The sequence below is a fragment of the Siphateles boraxobius genome, unplaced genomic scaffold (genome assembly GCF_051911475.1).
Source record: "Siphateles boraxobius isolate OS27281-9 unplaced genomic scaffold, OSU_SipBor_1 9, whole genome shotgun sequence".
Taxonomy (NCBI): domain Eukaryota; kingdom Metazoa; phylum Chordata; class Actinopteri; order Cypriniformes; family Leuciscidae; genus Siphateles; species Siphateles boraxobius.
The window spans coordinates 21,660,730-21,677,889 of NW_027509219.1; the positions used below are offsets into that span (position 1 = coordinate 21,660,730).

Consider the following 17,160-nt stretch of genomic DNA (forward strand, 5'->3'; position numbering starts at 1 on the left):
AATTTTGCGAGCCAGCCCTCCACCCACTAAAATACCTCTATAGCAGAATCTAGGTGAACGTGTGAAAACAAACCTTATAATAAAATCAGTTAAACCAGTGTTTCCTTTCAGCCTCACCTAAACATTAACTGACAAAGCAACACCCACCACAGCTTGTAAGTTACGCTTGAGGAATAAACTATAGGAATAGAACAGTATATTGTCAAATGAGACCTTTTATTATTAGATTTTTTAAATGCGATTTTTATGAACATTTGTGCACATCTGACTTGGGTTACAGGTGCAATCAATTTAATAAAATCAAATAATGAATTTATTGCATTGAATGTGACAATTTACATTTAGAGTTTTGCAACAAAAAAAATACAGTTATACAATTAAACAATTACTCTTTTTTTCATAAATGAGACCTGTTGAGCTTATTGGTCCTAAATGTCATATATATATATATATATATATATATATATATATATATATATATATAAATAAAAAAATAAAATATATATATATATATATATATATATATATATATATATATATAAATTATACTTACAAAAAAAGCCAATATAGTTTAATTTGCAATTAGACAATATAGTTTAACAATTTGCTTTTGTTTCATAAATAAGGCCCATTGATGTTATAGGTCTTAAAAGTTTTTTTAATATTTTTTATTTGTATAAATAATTTTTACATTATGCATCTTATTACTACTATACATTATCATAAATAACATCAATGTTATTGTTTAAATATGTAAAAATAAATTTTAATCAAAAATATTTTTTTCTTGTTGATTTTTCTGCTTTTATTTGAGGTTCTTGACTCTATCTCATTGCTTGGCAGGTTTGAAGCTCGGGATGGAGCGTGATGCCTACGTCATGATCGCAGAGAAGGGAGAGAAGCTGTACCATATGATGATGACCAAGAGCCGCCACCTCATCAAAGATCGACGCAGGAAACTCACCATTGTACCCAAATGCTTCTTGGGAAAGTAAGTTTTGAGCATTATGTAATGTATTTGAGAGATTCTTCTCCAGACTACTGGGTTCTCCTTACTGACCGGTCAGTTCCCATGCCGGTGATTGGCTCAGTCCGCGCTGAGTGTGACACCTTCTCCCGGCTGCTTTTACACCATCTGACTGTCTCCTGAATATCTTGCAAGTCATCCTAATCCAAGAGACCCCTGTATGAAAATGTACACGCACACACATACACACTTACTTAGCGCTTGTAAATACTTTCCCAAGGTCACTGCCAAGCACCCCATTGGACACAGACATTCCCAGCAACAAAAAAAAAAAAACCTTCATTAGAGAGAAATCTGCATTCAGTCTCTCTCTCTCTTTTTCTCTCTGTGCTACTCTCTTCATTTTTCTCTCTCTCTCTCTCTGTCTTTCTGTCGCTCGCTCTCCCAGTCTTTCAACACCATGAATGAACAATGAGTGCTATGTACGCCATAAAACTTCCAAATACAGTGTGTGTGTGTTTGGGAGTTGAGAGGAGAGATTCCTCACACCAATTAAAATTCTCTTTTTGCACTGCATTAGTAGATCAGGAGAAAAAAGCACTCTCCTGTGGTCCATTTAAAGAGATTATATTGATGCAATCTAGTTTAAAAGTTCAGATATGAGCCTCATTTGTTGGTTCATAAATCTGCAGGTCCTTGCTGCTGAGCAGTGTTGGGAATAAGAAACTCAAAGTAGTAATGCTGCTAACTTAACTACATATTTCAGATGCTCAGGTGCTTTAAAATACTTTCGCTTTTACAGTCACAAGCTGCTTTAGCCAGTGAGTAACAATATTGCACTACAAAATGCTGTGTATATATAAAAAAAAAAAAAATTAAATAATCAAACACGCTCTCCTAAACGGTCCTCTCTCACAGTTGGGGAGTTCAGCTCGTTGTAGTGAATTTTCAATTGAAGAAAAAGTGGCATTTACTAATAAAAAAGAAGGAAAGATTCAGTGGAATAGCTGAATAATTAAGCTCAATTAAGTTCCATTTTTCAACTCAATTATAAACATTGGAAAGTTTCCTCGTTTTATTTCATTTAAAATGATCTGTTTAAGTTACATAAAATATGACTCTGACTGAGATTCACGTAGTTTTTTTTGTGTCTGATTAATTACTTCTGTGCTGATAACTAACAGCAGTGTTTCATTTGATGTTGTGAATTGTATATTTTAAACGAATGTCCCTCTTAAATGGCTGCAATGTAGTTAGCTGTTTTATGTCAGAATCTTGTTTGGTAGCTTTTTTTCTTCAAAAGGCTAGCTTGACTGTAGTTGAAATACAGTTGAAGTAGCACTTCCGCTGAAGTGGCTTAAAAAGCAAACAGCCTCAGCTGTGCTGTTGTTGTCCTGTCAACACCTGACTGGATAAATTTCGCATGGCTCCCTCAGAACACAATTATTCAAGCGTTTCAGCCTCGGTGGTCCAGGTGAAAGCAGCTGTGATTGGCTCTGTTGTTCGCTGGCTTGCGCATCCTTCTCAGAATAGAACGCAATCCCACTCCTTCCAAGAACAGCCGAGCAGTTCAGCTGTTAATGTGGACAAACGCTCTGCTACTGCTCAGACTCTGGCTCTTTCTCCCATCTCTGAATATTTCTTGAGAGACTGTTGATTTTTTTTATCCATTGTGCTTATTTTGAAGAATTTACATCAAAAGAATGTTGAGATTTTGATCCGTAAATCACAAGTTCTGAGAATACTTTGTAGAAAGATTTCATTAATGCATTTAAACTTACAGAAATGACCTAAAGACTCAAGATTTATTGGCGTGGTAAAAAGCTTGAAATGGCCAAAGCATTAATATTTCTGGTTATTCACAACTTCAGCTCTATTGAAATCATCTGCTTTCTATATTCACAGAAAATCATGTTCATTGTTGAAAATCATGTCGACATCAGTTTGCAAAATCAAGTTGCATTTATGAGACAAGGATAAAATCACTTGCTATCCTTGTCCAGTTAATCAACTCATGTTGTGAACCGGTAAATCCTGTCATTTTAGCATGGTACTTGCAATGATTCAAAAAAGGACAGTTTAGACGACAGTTGAATGATGGATTGAAAATGCGTAGCTAGAAGTTCATCCATTCAGAACAGTACCTCAGATTTTAGTTTTTTACACTTAATGTAAGTGTTATTACAGAAATGCAAGCCTCACCATTCTGAGTTTATACCCCTAATCTTCTATTTCTGGATGTTGTAAGTACATTTTTGTAAACATGCATTTATTTATTTGTTTATTTGACAAACTGAGGGATAAGTCAAAATTATTTTCTGTGGTAATTGAGCTTGTATTTAATATTACTTGTATCTTAATATAATCTAATATCTTATTATATTCTTCTCTGTCACACTCACACATACAGTACATGCATAATCGGACAGATATACAAGCGTACGAAAATTCTCAGACACATCTACGGCATGTGAGAGAGCTCTGTGTGCGCTAACTGTGGAGAATATTAATGAGTTACATAAACACTAATTAATTCACCCCAGGGACGCCCACATCCACCCCTTCCCTTTCCTGCCAATCTGAATTAGAGACTTATGTAATCACAGCAGACTCGCTGTCTGTTTCATTTCACTGCTCTCTTTCATGGGCCGGACTGCCCTCTCCGCTGTGAACTTCCTCTGCAGAACTGCACATAAAGGCTTTGGAAGTAGTCCGTAAGATCTCCACATAACCCGCATTCACACAAAATACAAACAATAAATGTTTATGATGTGGTTAAGGCTTGATTATGTGATTACTATCCTTTTATTGACATAAACATTGTCATCTCTTTTTTTGTGTGTTTGTGGTCAAAGCAGCAGCTAGAACCTTTTTTTGTATTTGTTCATATTCTCCTCTTTTGTGGTAGTATTATTTTTCTGCTCTAAAACTTTGTGTTTGATATTGTAATTGCAAAGACCACAAACTTGACACAATGGCTGCAAATCCTAGCCACTGCTCAGATGTACACATTAGAGATGCGCGGTTGGCGGTTATAGCCGCGGACTCCGCGGATAAACCGCAGATCGGGCGATGACATGACGAAAAAAAATATTTGAATTAATTTCGGGCGGGTGGCAGGCGGTGTCTAGTCTCGCGGCTGTCATCAGCAGCGCCTTGTGTCAGCGGATGGCGGGCGGGTGCGGTTTTGAAAATTGGTCAAAAACGTTGGTGCGGATGGATGGCGGACGGATGATGAGTATTGTGATGCGGTTGCGGATGAAATAATAGCCCATCCGGGCATCTCTAGTACACATGTATTTTTGCTAATAACTCTGGAACCGTATGAGCTGCAATCCTCTCCCACCATGTTGAATTGACTGAAAACCCTTTCAAACTAATTCTAGGCTAATTTCAAACTGTGCCTTTGTCCGATTCGCATAAGATGTACTATGTACCATATAAAACCCCTTGAGATAAAACATTATCAAAGATACTTTAAATAGTCAAATTGTTTTGTGTGGCCCAGAAGACTATTTGACCTATAGTTTCTGAATGCAAAGTCTAGCTGTAATAAAACTTGGGCATCAGCATGTCAAATGTTGTACAAAAGTCTTAAAATATAAGAAAAAGTGCACTTGTTTCAGGAAGTTGACATTTACCACCAAAACACAGAATCCACATCTATTATTCACAACTGTGCTCATATTTTCCTCATTTTTTGATGGGGACAATAGAGTGCTGCTTTTTTTGTTAAATATCTGTGGTTAACACAAGCTCAAGATATTTTCACGTTTTATTTTACAACATAAATAAATATACAGCAGTAATATACCACTCGTAATCCAAAAGGCAATGGAAAATCGGACCGATATAGATACAAGCGTAAGAAAATTCTCACACATATACGGCATGTGAGAGACTCTATGTGCATTAGCTGTGGAGAATATTAGTGAGCTACATAAACTAATTAATTCACCCCATTTTTGAAGCTTATATTGATGTACGAAACGTGTGAGAATCATACACTTTTGTTAGTAACTGACCTTATTTTCTGCAATAATCCAAAAGGCAATGGAAAAATCCTATTTGGTTTCTGTCGAGGGAACCAGGGTGATGCAAAACTTCCCGGTTGCCATAAGTTAGTTGTATTATCTATTAATCTTTATCCCTGTGAAGTTTTTGACAGTGAAGGGTAATGTCTTATCAAGGTTAAGTATTTTACAAGAGTTCATTAAGTTGTGCATGTGGTCAGCTGATTTGAAGGAGATGTAGAGGGCAGAGCAGTTGTGTTGTCAGGTGAGACATGAATGTTTTACTGTACTGGGTGAATGTGGGGTGCCTTCTCTTCTCCTCCTGGTCCATCTGTTAACCCATCCTTTCATCCGACCCCTCTACCCTCGCTGTTGTCGTTCAACATTTCAAGGACACACACACACACACCCTTCTCACATTCCCTTTAAGGCTCCATAACTGTTTACACATTGCTTATTTCTGTCCCTGAATCTAATGGGATTTACAGTTTCTCGCGCAGCAGTCACACACATACAATCACACACAATGTTAGTCGCCACTAAACCACCTAAACCAGCTAATAAATTCCTCCCTTGCTTTCTTCAGAAGTAGTTCATAATTTAATTAGTTCTTGCCATTTTCATTTGGCAGTTGACTAGCTATATATGTATGTGTGTGTAAATACAGTAAAAAATATTAATATTTTGAAATATTATTGCATTTTAAAATATATTTATTCCTGGGATGGCACAGATTCATTTGCAGGAGTCATTATTCCAGTCTTCATTATCAATGTAATCATTGTGTTCCTTTAGAAATCATGATTAATATCATACCATGCTTGGGTTCTTATTAAAAAATGCATGAGAAACGTTAGTTCTCATTGTCTGTGTTGAAAACAGTTGTGCTGCTTAATATTGAAAAACATGATGCATTGTTTTCAGGACTCTTTGAAGAATAAAAAGTTCAAAAGAACAGTATTTATTTTACATAACATTATACATATATTTTCTGTAACCTATGATCATTTAACGCATCACTGCTAAAAATTATTATTATTTTTTTTTACTTGCACCAAACTATGCTCTATATATGTACACACAAATTAGATTAGATAAAAAAAATTTAAATTAAGATATAATTATATATTATTAGATATAAACAAAATGTGTGTATAGACAAATAGAGCCTTTTTTCTAAACTAAAGCTATATGTTGACCCTGGTGTTTGAACCTTTAAGACCTTAATAGAGTGGAATGCAGCTTGATATCGTCTTGATTTGTGTCCTTTGTGAACTTTTTACCAGTTTTTCTAAAGGATTAAGTGAATCCAAGTTCCCAAGTACCTTTGACTATTGGCTCATAAATCCCTTCTCTAGCATGTGTGGAGTGTTGTGTTATGTGCAGACTGATACAACTGTTGTCTCTTTGTGTCCTCAGTGAATTTGTCTCATGGCTCTTGGAGAGTGGAGAGATCAGTAAGGCTGAGGAGGGAATCAACCTGGGTCAAGCTCTCCTTGAGAACGGCATCATCCATCATGGTAAGAGAACGTTCTCCCTTAAAAGAACTGTGGTATTACCTTGATTTATTAGACGTGGACCATGGTAAAATCATGGTATTATTTTGAACTTTTTTAAAGTGCTGCTATGTAAATGTGAATATAGTAAATACCATGGGAATATCATTTGATCCTGGGATGTGCAAAACTCACATATTTTTTTAAAATCGACCAGTTGGCTGGTTGCATGAACAGCTTGTTAACTAATCGGTCAACATAGTGGATGCCCTAAAAAATAAGGCTTAAAAGCAACCATTATAGTGACCCATCACCGTACCTTGGTAACTCCAAAGTACTATTTGTAAGCGTCACTTCATACAAATCTATTATTCTTTCTCTCAGTGTTTTCTTTTTGAATCTCTTATCTTTTCCTCTTTTAACCTCATCCACCCCCTTATATTTCATCAACATGTTTTTGAGTATTGCTTGGTTTCATCACCAAAATTCAATTGTTGTCCATGTTCTGGTTTTTTTTTATACAGTCTTGGCAAATGAACCGCAACTGTTTATACAAACGTTGGACTGTTAAAAATCACTATTTGACAGATTTACACTTTATAAATCTGGCACGTATATCTTGTTGGCCAGCACTCACTGAGATCCCCTACAGATGATCGGCAGTCTGGATAGTAACATGACATGAAATGCTGGTAGAGAACATTCTTTGAATAATTCATGAGGTGCAGTGTTTGCCTGAGATTTGGAGAGCATCATACCTCTACATTACAGCCAGGCGATTGTGACAGTGAAAACTGACAAACACCAGAAGTGAGTGGAGTGAAGTGGAGTGATGAATCGAAGTATAAGGGCTCAGGCAGTCAATCAATAATAATGGTGGCAGCATTCAAGGAGAGGTCAAACAGGCTGTTGTGTAGCAATGGCACTCACTCACTTCGATTCATCACAGACCTCCACCACAGTGAGAGAAACAAATACACCACAAGCTCAGTTACACCTCTGTTTTGTTATGTTAGATTTAAAGTTCAGCGTTTAAGGCGAGACACGGCAGGCAAAAACATCGTTCTTTTTTCACTGGTCAGTTTTGGGATATTTGTCTTCAATAACATGTCTTCTTTCAGACTTGTGGTGATAAAAAGTCCGAAATACACATTTAGGTCTTTATTTTACTACACTTTGTCTTTTTGTGTGTGTAGATTTCTCATAAATTCATCAAAAGTTGTCGTTATAAATCATCCCTCTGCTCCGCGATCTGCACCCTGTCATCACACACACTGTTAGAAAGCTCTCTCTCTCCTGAACAACACTGCCGGATCCAGATATGGTCATTTCCTTTTTATCAGCAACCAATCGTGAAAGTAAAAAGGGGGATTTAACTCTAAATGCGCAATCTCATTGGCTGATGCTAAATCTTAAAAGCCCGTTTTCTCAAAATGACTTTTCTCTCATACACCAAGTCCGAAATCTCTTCTTCAGTAGCGCCTATATACACCAAACTTTCCAGTCTAGTAACTATTTATATTATGAAGACATTTACAGAGGGATTTGTAAATATATTATTCCTAGCCTGATTTATATAACATTTTATTCCAAAAAACATGGCGAAAATCATTTTCTGAGGCTATTGGCAGTATATTCTGATTTACAGCATAACAAAAGTAGATATCCATAAATCCCTCTGTAATTTTTCCCCATCTAATATGTGAACACAATGAAAAAATAATTTTGAACCTGGCTTTATCAAATACTCAGATTTCGTTTTTTAAAATATAGGCAAAATAGCGCATTTAATTAGATAATGCCTCGTTTGCATATTTAAACATTAAATTACAGAAAACTTGTAATACATTTTTTTCTCATATTAATGTAGGTAATCAACTGGCAAAGTTTCATGGTGATATCTGCTAGTTAAAAAAATTACCCTATTCACCGTTTAGTGTCTCGCCTTAAGCATGAGATAACATTTAATTGTGTTTGTGTGTGTGGTTTTTTTACCATTAGTGTCAGATAAGCACCAGTTCAAGAACGAGCAGGTGTTGTATCGCTTCCGTTACGATGACGGCACTTATAAAGCCAGGAGTGAAATGGAGGACATCATCTCAAAGGTATTTTACCCTAGAATACTGGCTAAAAACAATATTTACCTCATCTTATGTATCCTATAGCCTAAATATTATTTTTTTGTGATGAGCTCAGATGGTGGACAAAATTAAATAAATAAATAAAATATTAAAAAGTTAAAAAATGCAGTACTCCACCCAATTTGTGTGTTTGTGCCATGTATTTTTATCCGTCTTAGAATATCATATTGTGAAATTAGCTTAGCAACATGCTGACATCAAAATCTATTGGAAAAAATTGTTAGTCAAGTGTCTTATTAGTGTTTGTGCCTATGTAGAGTGATTCAAATCAGTCAATTATGAGGTTCCATTCCTAGGCGGCTCACTAAGTTTTGGTCAATTGAAACTAGTTAGTTTATAGATTGAAGTCAACTGAATCTTGAGTTGAGTGCATATGATACATCTTGTTAAACAATTGTGTCAACACATCAATTAAGAAGTGATTCCAAAAGGAAAACAGTAAATGAAATGCATAGACATGCAGCTGTCGGTGCAATTGTTTTAAATAAGTGTATGTGTGTCCGACAGGGAGTGAGACTTTACTGTCGTCTCCACAGTCTCTTCACACCTGTTATCAAGTAAGTGACACATGTTCTCTGGCATACTTCACACTCAACAGACAACACTATTAATTAATTCTCACTGTCATTGAAGCAATAAGATGACGTGTTTTCAAGTTTATTACAAAATGTTTTGCTAACACCTTTTGCTTGCACATGGACAGTGGCATTACGCTTCATTTATTATCTCTTTTATAATTAAATCTAATCTATGCAGTTTACCCAATTACAATTTATTTTATTTAAATACGTTTTTGTTAAATACAAACAGTTTTTTTAATAAATAACTTTATTAAATTTGATTTCAGTGTCTTAATTTCAGCTGTATTAAATGATGCGATGTGCTTGATGGTCTTTCATGGATTCACCTTGACCAGCTGCTGTCTGTGTGTGTGTATAAGTGTGTGTGTGTGTGTGTGTGAGGATTGCAGAGTCGTATTGCTTTTCTGTCACCTATCACCTTTGATGCCTCACATAAAGAATAAGGAGGGGCCATTGAACTGCAATTGGGACCAACTCTGATCTCAGATTCAAAAATTAACAACTCATATGTTGGTTACTTGCCCTTTAGCAGATGCTTTTTATCTTGTTAAGCGACTTACAGTCCAGGTCACTAATTACACTACACTAATTGCTAGGAAAGACCACCCTGGAGCAGTCTGGGGTCTTGGGACTTAGTGGTAATAGTAGATCTCAGTGAATAGAAGATATTTCCAGATCATTGGTCTCGTTTAGCAACCTTAATTAATTTAACCTTTGCCACTTAATCAATAAATAACTGCTTTAACACAGTGATTAATTGTAACAATCAGAGAAATTTCCATTGTCATTATATCAATTATGTATGTGTGTGTACAAATTATAAATACAGGGCTTGATATTAACGCGCCAAATGCGGGTGGATTTTTTCTGAAACATACATTTTAAATTTTTAACATACATTTTTCAATTGTAGTCTTTTAAAAAGGCATCTGAAATGAAGTGCAATGTGGTGTTGAAAAATGTAATATCTGAAGCGCTTTCAATACTAATTTTCCGCAGAATAGATGCACGATACCAGGTGTGCTTTCTCACTCTCTCGTCTCTCCATCTGCATGTTGACACAAACCCTCCTCCCCTCACTCACTTGTTTCATTCGCGCTGGATGAATGTTGTTGCTGTTACAGGGCTTGAATTTCGGCCTGGGATTGCACATATTGCCCATAACTTTACTTATTCCCACAGATTTTGCACCCAAAGTGCATGCACATAAAGTTGCCTCTCAGTTCTAAATTGAGTTATTTTTCGCTGCTTATTGTGCTTAAACAGTCAAATACACAAAAAATAATGTCAATGTCAAATAATGCCGGTCTTGGCGAGTATTCATGTAAAACAGTCAGTTATGTTTTAAGTGAAAGTAAACAGTTGAGAAAGAATATAATGGATCCGTGTGTCAAGTCTTAAAGTGACACCACCCTTATATGAGCAAAAAAGTTAATGTCCTATATAAATGATTCAATGTGTTGATGTGGACAGTTGTGAACATTTTCAATTTGAAATCTTCTTTATATACAGAGACAGAGATTATCATCTGAAAACCTTCAAATCTGTCGTACCAGCTAGCAAACTAGTTGAATGGCTTGTGTCACAGGTAACATGAGGACGCACACACACACACACACACACACACACACACACACACACACACACACACACACACACACACACACACACACACACACACACGCACAGACACTCACACACACTCTGACACACACTCACACTCTCTCTCACACACACTCACACTCCACACACACACACACACACACACACACACACACACACACACACACACACACACACACACACACACACAGAGAGAGAGAGAGAGACACCACTTTATTACATAAACATAACATACACACTTTTTTTACTTTATATTCATCTTTCAGTTAATTCTTTTTGGGTTTCTATATACTATTTCTGCTCTAATTTTTTTATCTCTAATTATTTACAGTCTAATATTCACAGTTGCTCCATTTTGTCATTGCATTCCAAACACAGAAGTCATCTAACATGGCTCTCTATCTTAATCGTTTTGTGACTTTGTTCGTGATTCTCCTTCTGCAGGGTGACAGCACAAGCCGTGAAGATGCGGTGACCCTCGGTGTTGGACTCTGCAATGCTGGTTTCATGCACCACGGTCAGTCTTTATAATTATTTTTAATCAAAATGTCATAAACTTGATCTTCTGGCGAAATAAAAAACTTCTCTTTGGTGATGTATCCTGACGCTACTTCTGTTTCTTTGCTACTTTAAAGGTGAAGTGTTCAGTTTCTGTGTCTCTAGCATTAAATGGAATTTTCAAAAAGTAAAGATTTTAAAACGAGATTTCCTGAACACTCACCACATTAGCTGTGAGTCAGAAAATAAAACTGCTGCCATTGGTTGGTGCTATGTAGGGGTGATCAGGTTGCTCAAACAAACAGAATAATATTTTGATAATGCCACAGAGACACAGTGTTTATACTTTTCATGGGAATCAGACTACGTATGGCTTTCTTATAGTTAAAGCTTTGAACCGTGGCTGTGTTTGTGTACAAGAGAGAGAGAAAGAGAAAGGGATTTGACTCCTGGCAGCACTAAAGCTATCTTGGAAATATAATGCAACATTAATTGTTTTAAAATAAAGCAATAAGCCACAATAAGCTGTTGTTTACTGTGATTTTATAACAGCTAAATGGTGTTATTAGGCACAATTTGAAGCTGTTCTAAAATCACTGTAAACCATGGCTTCACAGGGCTAATTGTTTTTATAAAACAACTACTTCACATACCTGGCAAGGTCTCATAAAACATACACACAGCACTAATAATGCAACAATTTATTGATGACATATAATTCTTCCGCCAAGCAATGATGTTCTTCAGCAATGTTTAGCAGAATGATTGCCAAGCAACTCACAGACACCGAAACACACAGATATAGTGGCATAGTAATACTGATGTAATGAGGTCACAGGTGTGTGTTTATACAGTATTTTACAATGGCTTTGAATGTGGCTCAGCAGGTCACAGTCAGGTTCTGGAACTATCTGTTTTATAATGCTAATTTAACAGCCTAGTGTTATATATATATTTCAGTTCTTTTATTTCTAAATTCATAATTAGTGTCACACACTTATTGTTTTTTTAACATCACACTCTCCATGTGTCTGCCAGAGGTCATAGTGTAAAATGGAGAGAGATAAGTGTGTTGTAGATGTAAACAGCTGTTGGAAAAACATCTGGGGTCTCTGATGGAACAGAAATTATCACAATAATGGAAAATAATATTTTCCGATGAGATACACATGCTCATAGACACATGCCTCCTGTCAGAGTTATAGAAGTGTTCTGCGGTCATGTCGGATCTCCAAAACTATCCTCAACAATATTTTTCTTGGAATTCACAGACAGAACAGCCTGTCCCTACAAAGTTCCTGAACGCACGCACGCACGCACGCACGCACGCACGCACACACACACACACACACACACACACACTACCATTAAATCCTCTTCCTTCATCCTTCACCTCGGATTTGCCCAGACATCAATCCCACAGACATCATGAGTTGTTTTGACGTGAACTGAAGGGTGATGCAATTGGCCCTCTTCACTCTGTCAAATCATTTTGTCATCAGCCGATATGATCATCTTTGAGTTATAAGTGTTTTATTTTACCAGTTTATAAAAATAGCAAACTGCTTTTCTCAGTTAAATTCAGTTCTAGCTTTGCCTTGCAGTTCTGGAGAAAAGCGAATTTAAGGATGACTCGCAGTTTTTCCGCTTCTATGCCGATGAGGAGACTGAGGGTACGAGCTCCAAGAGTAAACAGCTTCGCAGTGACTTCAAACTCATCGAGAACATCCTCGCCAAATCCTTAATGGTGAGATACAAAGACATGTACACATCAGGGGTTTCACCCCTGTGAATAGCAGTGTTGAGGGGATAACCAACTAGCAATGCCACTTACTTAACCACCTTTTTCCATAGCTTGACAGTAGCTGAACTTCTTTCTAAATTCAATAGCTTTTCTAATAAAAGCATAGTAGCTGTTTATACTGCATGTCCCTTTATAGCCCATAAGAACTAGGGCATCAAAATAATTAAAGGCTCTTTCCTGTCATTTCTGTCAAATGTAGCTTTGATTGCCGTTTGTTTGTTTTCTCTGATTCATTTGAGTCCCATTGGGAATTTATGTCATCATCTTTTTGTAGCAAAATGATAGTTCATTAATATGTGTTCTACTTTAAATGAGGGTGTTTTTTTTTGTTTTATTTAGTTTTTATTTAGGCATTTAATAGTTTAAGTATAAAAAATGATAATAAATCCAAAATGTAAACAATTGCAATTTACTCCCTCTGTTAAGTTTATATTCTTTTAATTTAGCTAAGAGGTCACAGTGTGACATGTCGATCTTTTACTTGTCACACATGATACAATTTCAAGGGTCAGAGTTCACCAAACTTGAACTATTAACACAGCACAATGCACACTTGCGCTTGCGTTTCCGCACATCCGACTCCCACATCCGCATGTGTATGAATGAAAGTCAGTGACAAAAAAAACGTTGTGTGACTATCTCTTTAGGTGTATTTACTGTAGATTTACTTGTCTGAGATCCTGTTATCATTGTAAAAAGTTTGATTTTAGTTCAATCACTCTAAATTGTGTAGCTATATCAGATTCAGATCATTTACCCACTGACTCAGTAACACCAATACTAATGTAAAATGAAACCCAATAATTTTATGCTGAAAGTTACACACATTTATAACGCACCCACTTTATTCATAGACACATACACTTGCTACTACACACACTCAAGCACAACCATCAGCAGTGCATCGATTTTCTCCTCCGTGCCTATTAAGACCCTCCTTATCCATCAGTAATTACCCTGACCTTTACAAACTACTCTTTCATCCCTTATTGACTGACAGATTACTCCTCCAGACCATCAAATGCATGAAAATCTTGCATTATCTCCTCTCTGATCAGAGGCTGAGAACTTCTCGATTTACCCTCCTCAGCCAGCCCTCTCAGACGTCACGCCGTTGCAGTTTTTCGGAGACAATATTGTTTGACGGATAGAAACAAAACCGGGGAAGACATTTACAGGGCTTGTAAACCTGTTCTGCTTCAGCTCTTATATAATAAAAGCACATAAAAGCCCATCTCATGTGTAGCTGTGGAGAAATTGAGCATTATATCCTTGTTATGATCCATGATTATGCCTTTAGCACCTGAGCTGACCTATTAGCATGCAGCTGTAGCACATCTGAGCAGATTATTGTTTAGTTATTTTTAGAAGAACGGACTTAACACCTCAAACAGCTTTTGGACTAGAGGATATGTAGCTTGTTCACACGTTTGCACAAACGCTGCAGCTCTCTCAGCATGGCACCGAACTGCTAAATCACAATTTGAGTCCTGAGAGTAACACGTTCTTTTCCATGCAGTCACTTGCTGAATTTTTTTCTTAGATGCACAAATGAAACCATCATAATAACGTCCTGCTCTCCTGCTAATTTTGGCCGTCATCATGATACAGTGACTCTCTTGTCCCCGTACAGATCCATCCTGACGAGGAGAACTATGGGTTTGAGATCGAAGAGAAGAACAAGGCCATCATAGTGAAGAGTGTGACCAGGGGCTCATATGCAGAGGTATGAGGTTGAGCGACCATCTTCTAAATTGAGCATTGCTGCATGCAGGTATCAGATGTATTTTTGATTGAAGGCCAGTTGTTTCCCCAAAATGCAATGCGCAAAAGTATTCCTCCATTCCTCTAGTTCTTCATGTTTCTCTGCCCCATGTATATCACAAAAAACTGACTGAGCTTTCCCAAAATACATGCCAATGGTTGACTTGAGTCCCACAGAGTCTGCCACATTTTGGTTTTTCCCTAGTAAGCTGTGTTTTCTTTCTTATAAGGCATTTCCACCCAAATTCTATCCATATATGTGATCGCCTTCCATATAAAGTTACAAAACCTAAACCACTGTTTTCTTTTATGTTTTAATATATTCAGTGGAGTTGCAGTATCTTTACAAGGCTATGTCTGATCATCAGTTACATTTAGCACTGGGCCGTTAAATATAATATATTAAAGTTAAGGATATATATATTTTTGGATGCAATTTCATTAAACCTCTCAATAAAATGTCCCAGTAATATTTCACTTCAAAATGGGAAGAAAAAAAAAGCAAAGTCATTTTCATTATAATATTCTGATTTGATGCTCAAGAAACATTTCTTATTATCATCGATGTTGAAAACAGTTGTGTTGTATAATAATTTGTGAAAACGAAAAGTTCAAGTTCATGGAATCGAAAGTTCAGAAAAGAATTTATTTGAAACATTTTTACACATATTTTTTAACATTATAAATGCATTTGCATCCTTGCTGAATACAATTTTTTTTTCCAATAACTGAAAAAGTAATTGTCATTCTACACTATTTGTACATTATGCCAATAAATAATTGTGAGGGTCATTATTCTGAAAATAATAGCAACAGGAAAAAGCATCATTTTTTGTATGCATTTTGGAGTAAATAATATCTAGGAAGTTTTATTTGACTGGCTTGTGAGATTCACCCATGTAAAGGGTATATTAACAGTAGAGCATGGCGCTAGCAACGCCAAGGTCATGGGTTTGATTCCCAGGGAATTCATGAACTGATAAACTATATACCTTTAATGCAATGTAAGTCGCTTTGGATGAAAGCATCTGCCAAATGCATAAATGTAGAAGTGAAATGTATATTACTATGGAAATATATCTGCGTAACAGTGCATCATTTTCATGCAAAATTATCATTTTATCTGTGTACGTTTTATTTTATGATTTATTCACAGTCCACATGGTTTATTATAGTGTGTATAGTGGAAAGACCAAGTGTAGGCATCCCTGTCTTGTGCCATGCTCTACTGTAAGACAATCTGATAGATGTCCATTTATATTTATCCAGTGTGTGAGGTTGTCTAATAATGTGTTCACCTTTCTTAAACTCTTCTTGAAGGCCAGATCTCTCAAGTCTTCGTTAGACTCTTTTTGCCGTCTAACCATGATTGTTTCCCGGGTTGTTGGATGTGTTGTGTGGATCTAATCTGATAAGTCTTTGGGGAATAAACCCTGATCATTATGTGTCATTTGGAGGAGTACCTCTCCAACTCGGATGCGCTATTTTCAGTGCACAGGGTTATTTGTGTTCATGCTCTGTACAGCTCTCCCAGATATTTATGGAAGAAGATTGGTAGATAATTATGGTTAAGATCTAAACCACCACTGATTTTATCCCCGCTGTGCCAGTTCGACCTGACACAAGACATTTAGTCCATATTAAAAAGTGTCACACTGCTGCTCACAGGAGCATCTGCTGAAGATGAGAGCGTGACTGTAATGATTAATATAGTGAATGAGTAGAGGTGCTGTGTGTTCTGACACTTGTCATGAGTCGCTCAGATCTGCAGTCTTGAGTTCATGTGTCGGTCCAGGACACGCTTGCTGAATTCATTCACTCCCTCTATCTTCTCAGCTCTGCTCTCTGGAGATCTGAGAGAAGCAATTAAGCATGTCCCATCATATTCTCCACAGAGTCCTCACACTTCATCTTTTTTCTCCCCTTCTTTAAAACTTGCTCTTTCTTTCTTTCTTTCTTTCTTTCTTTCTTTCTTTCTTTCTTTCTTTCTTTCTTTCTTTCTTTCTTTCTTTCTTTCTTTCTTTCTTTCTTTCTTTCTTTCTTTCTTTCTTTCTTTCTTTCTTTCTTTCTTTCTTTCTTTCTTTCTTTCTTTCTTTCTTTCTGCTTACAAAGGTTTTAGGCTGTATAACACTCTATTGTACCAAATATATAGGTTCCTTTTTCCCCTTTTCTTACTTGCTTCATTCTTTGTTTCCTCTTCTCTTTGCTTCTTTTCATTTATTTCTTCTTTCCTTTCATCATCCTCCCTCCTTATCTTCCTTCTTTCTTTCCTC

General features: G+C 36.5%; 1 protein-coding gene across 1 annotated transcript in view; it reads left to right on the forward strand.

Annotated features, from left to right (window-relative positions):
- prex1 (phosphatidylinositol-3,4,5-trisphosphate-dependent Rac exchange factor 1) overlaps positions 1 to 17,160 on the forward strand; it is a 79,534-nt gene that overhangs the window by 36,398 nt on the left and 25,976 nt on the right. The window contains exons 10-17 of the mRNA XM_077223916.1: positions 844 to 991; positions 6,400 to 6,500; positions 8,478 to 8,581; positions 9,125 to 9,174; positions 10,711 to 10,786; positions 11,266 to 11,338; positions 12,924 to 13,066; positions 14,757 to 14,849. Coding sequence (XP_077080031.1) covers positions 844 to 991; positions 6,400 to 6,500; positions 8,478 to 8,581; positions 9,125 to 9,174; positions 10,711 to 10,786; positions 11,266 to 11,338; positions 12,924 to 13,066; positions 14,757 to 14,849 — 788 coding nt within the window. The remainder of the gene's footprint in view (positions 1 to 843; positions 992 to 6,399; positions 6,501 to 8,477; positions 8,582 to 9,124; positions 9,175 to 10,710; positions 10,787 to 11,265; positions 11,339 to 12,923; positions 13,067 to 14,756; positions 14,850 to 17,160) is intronic.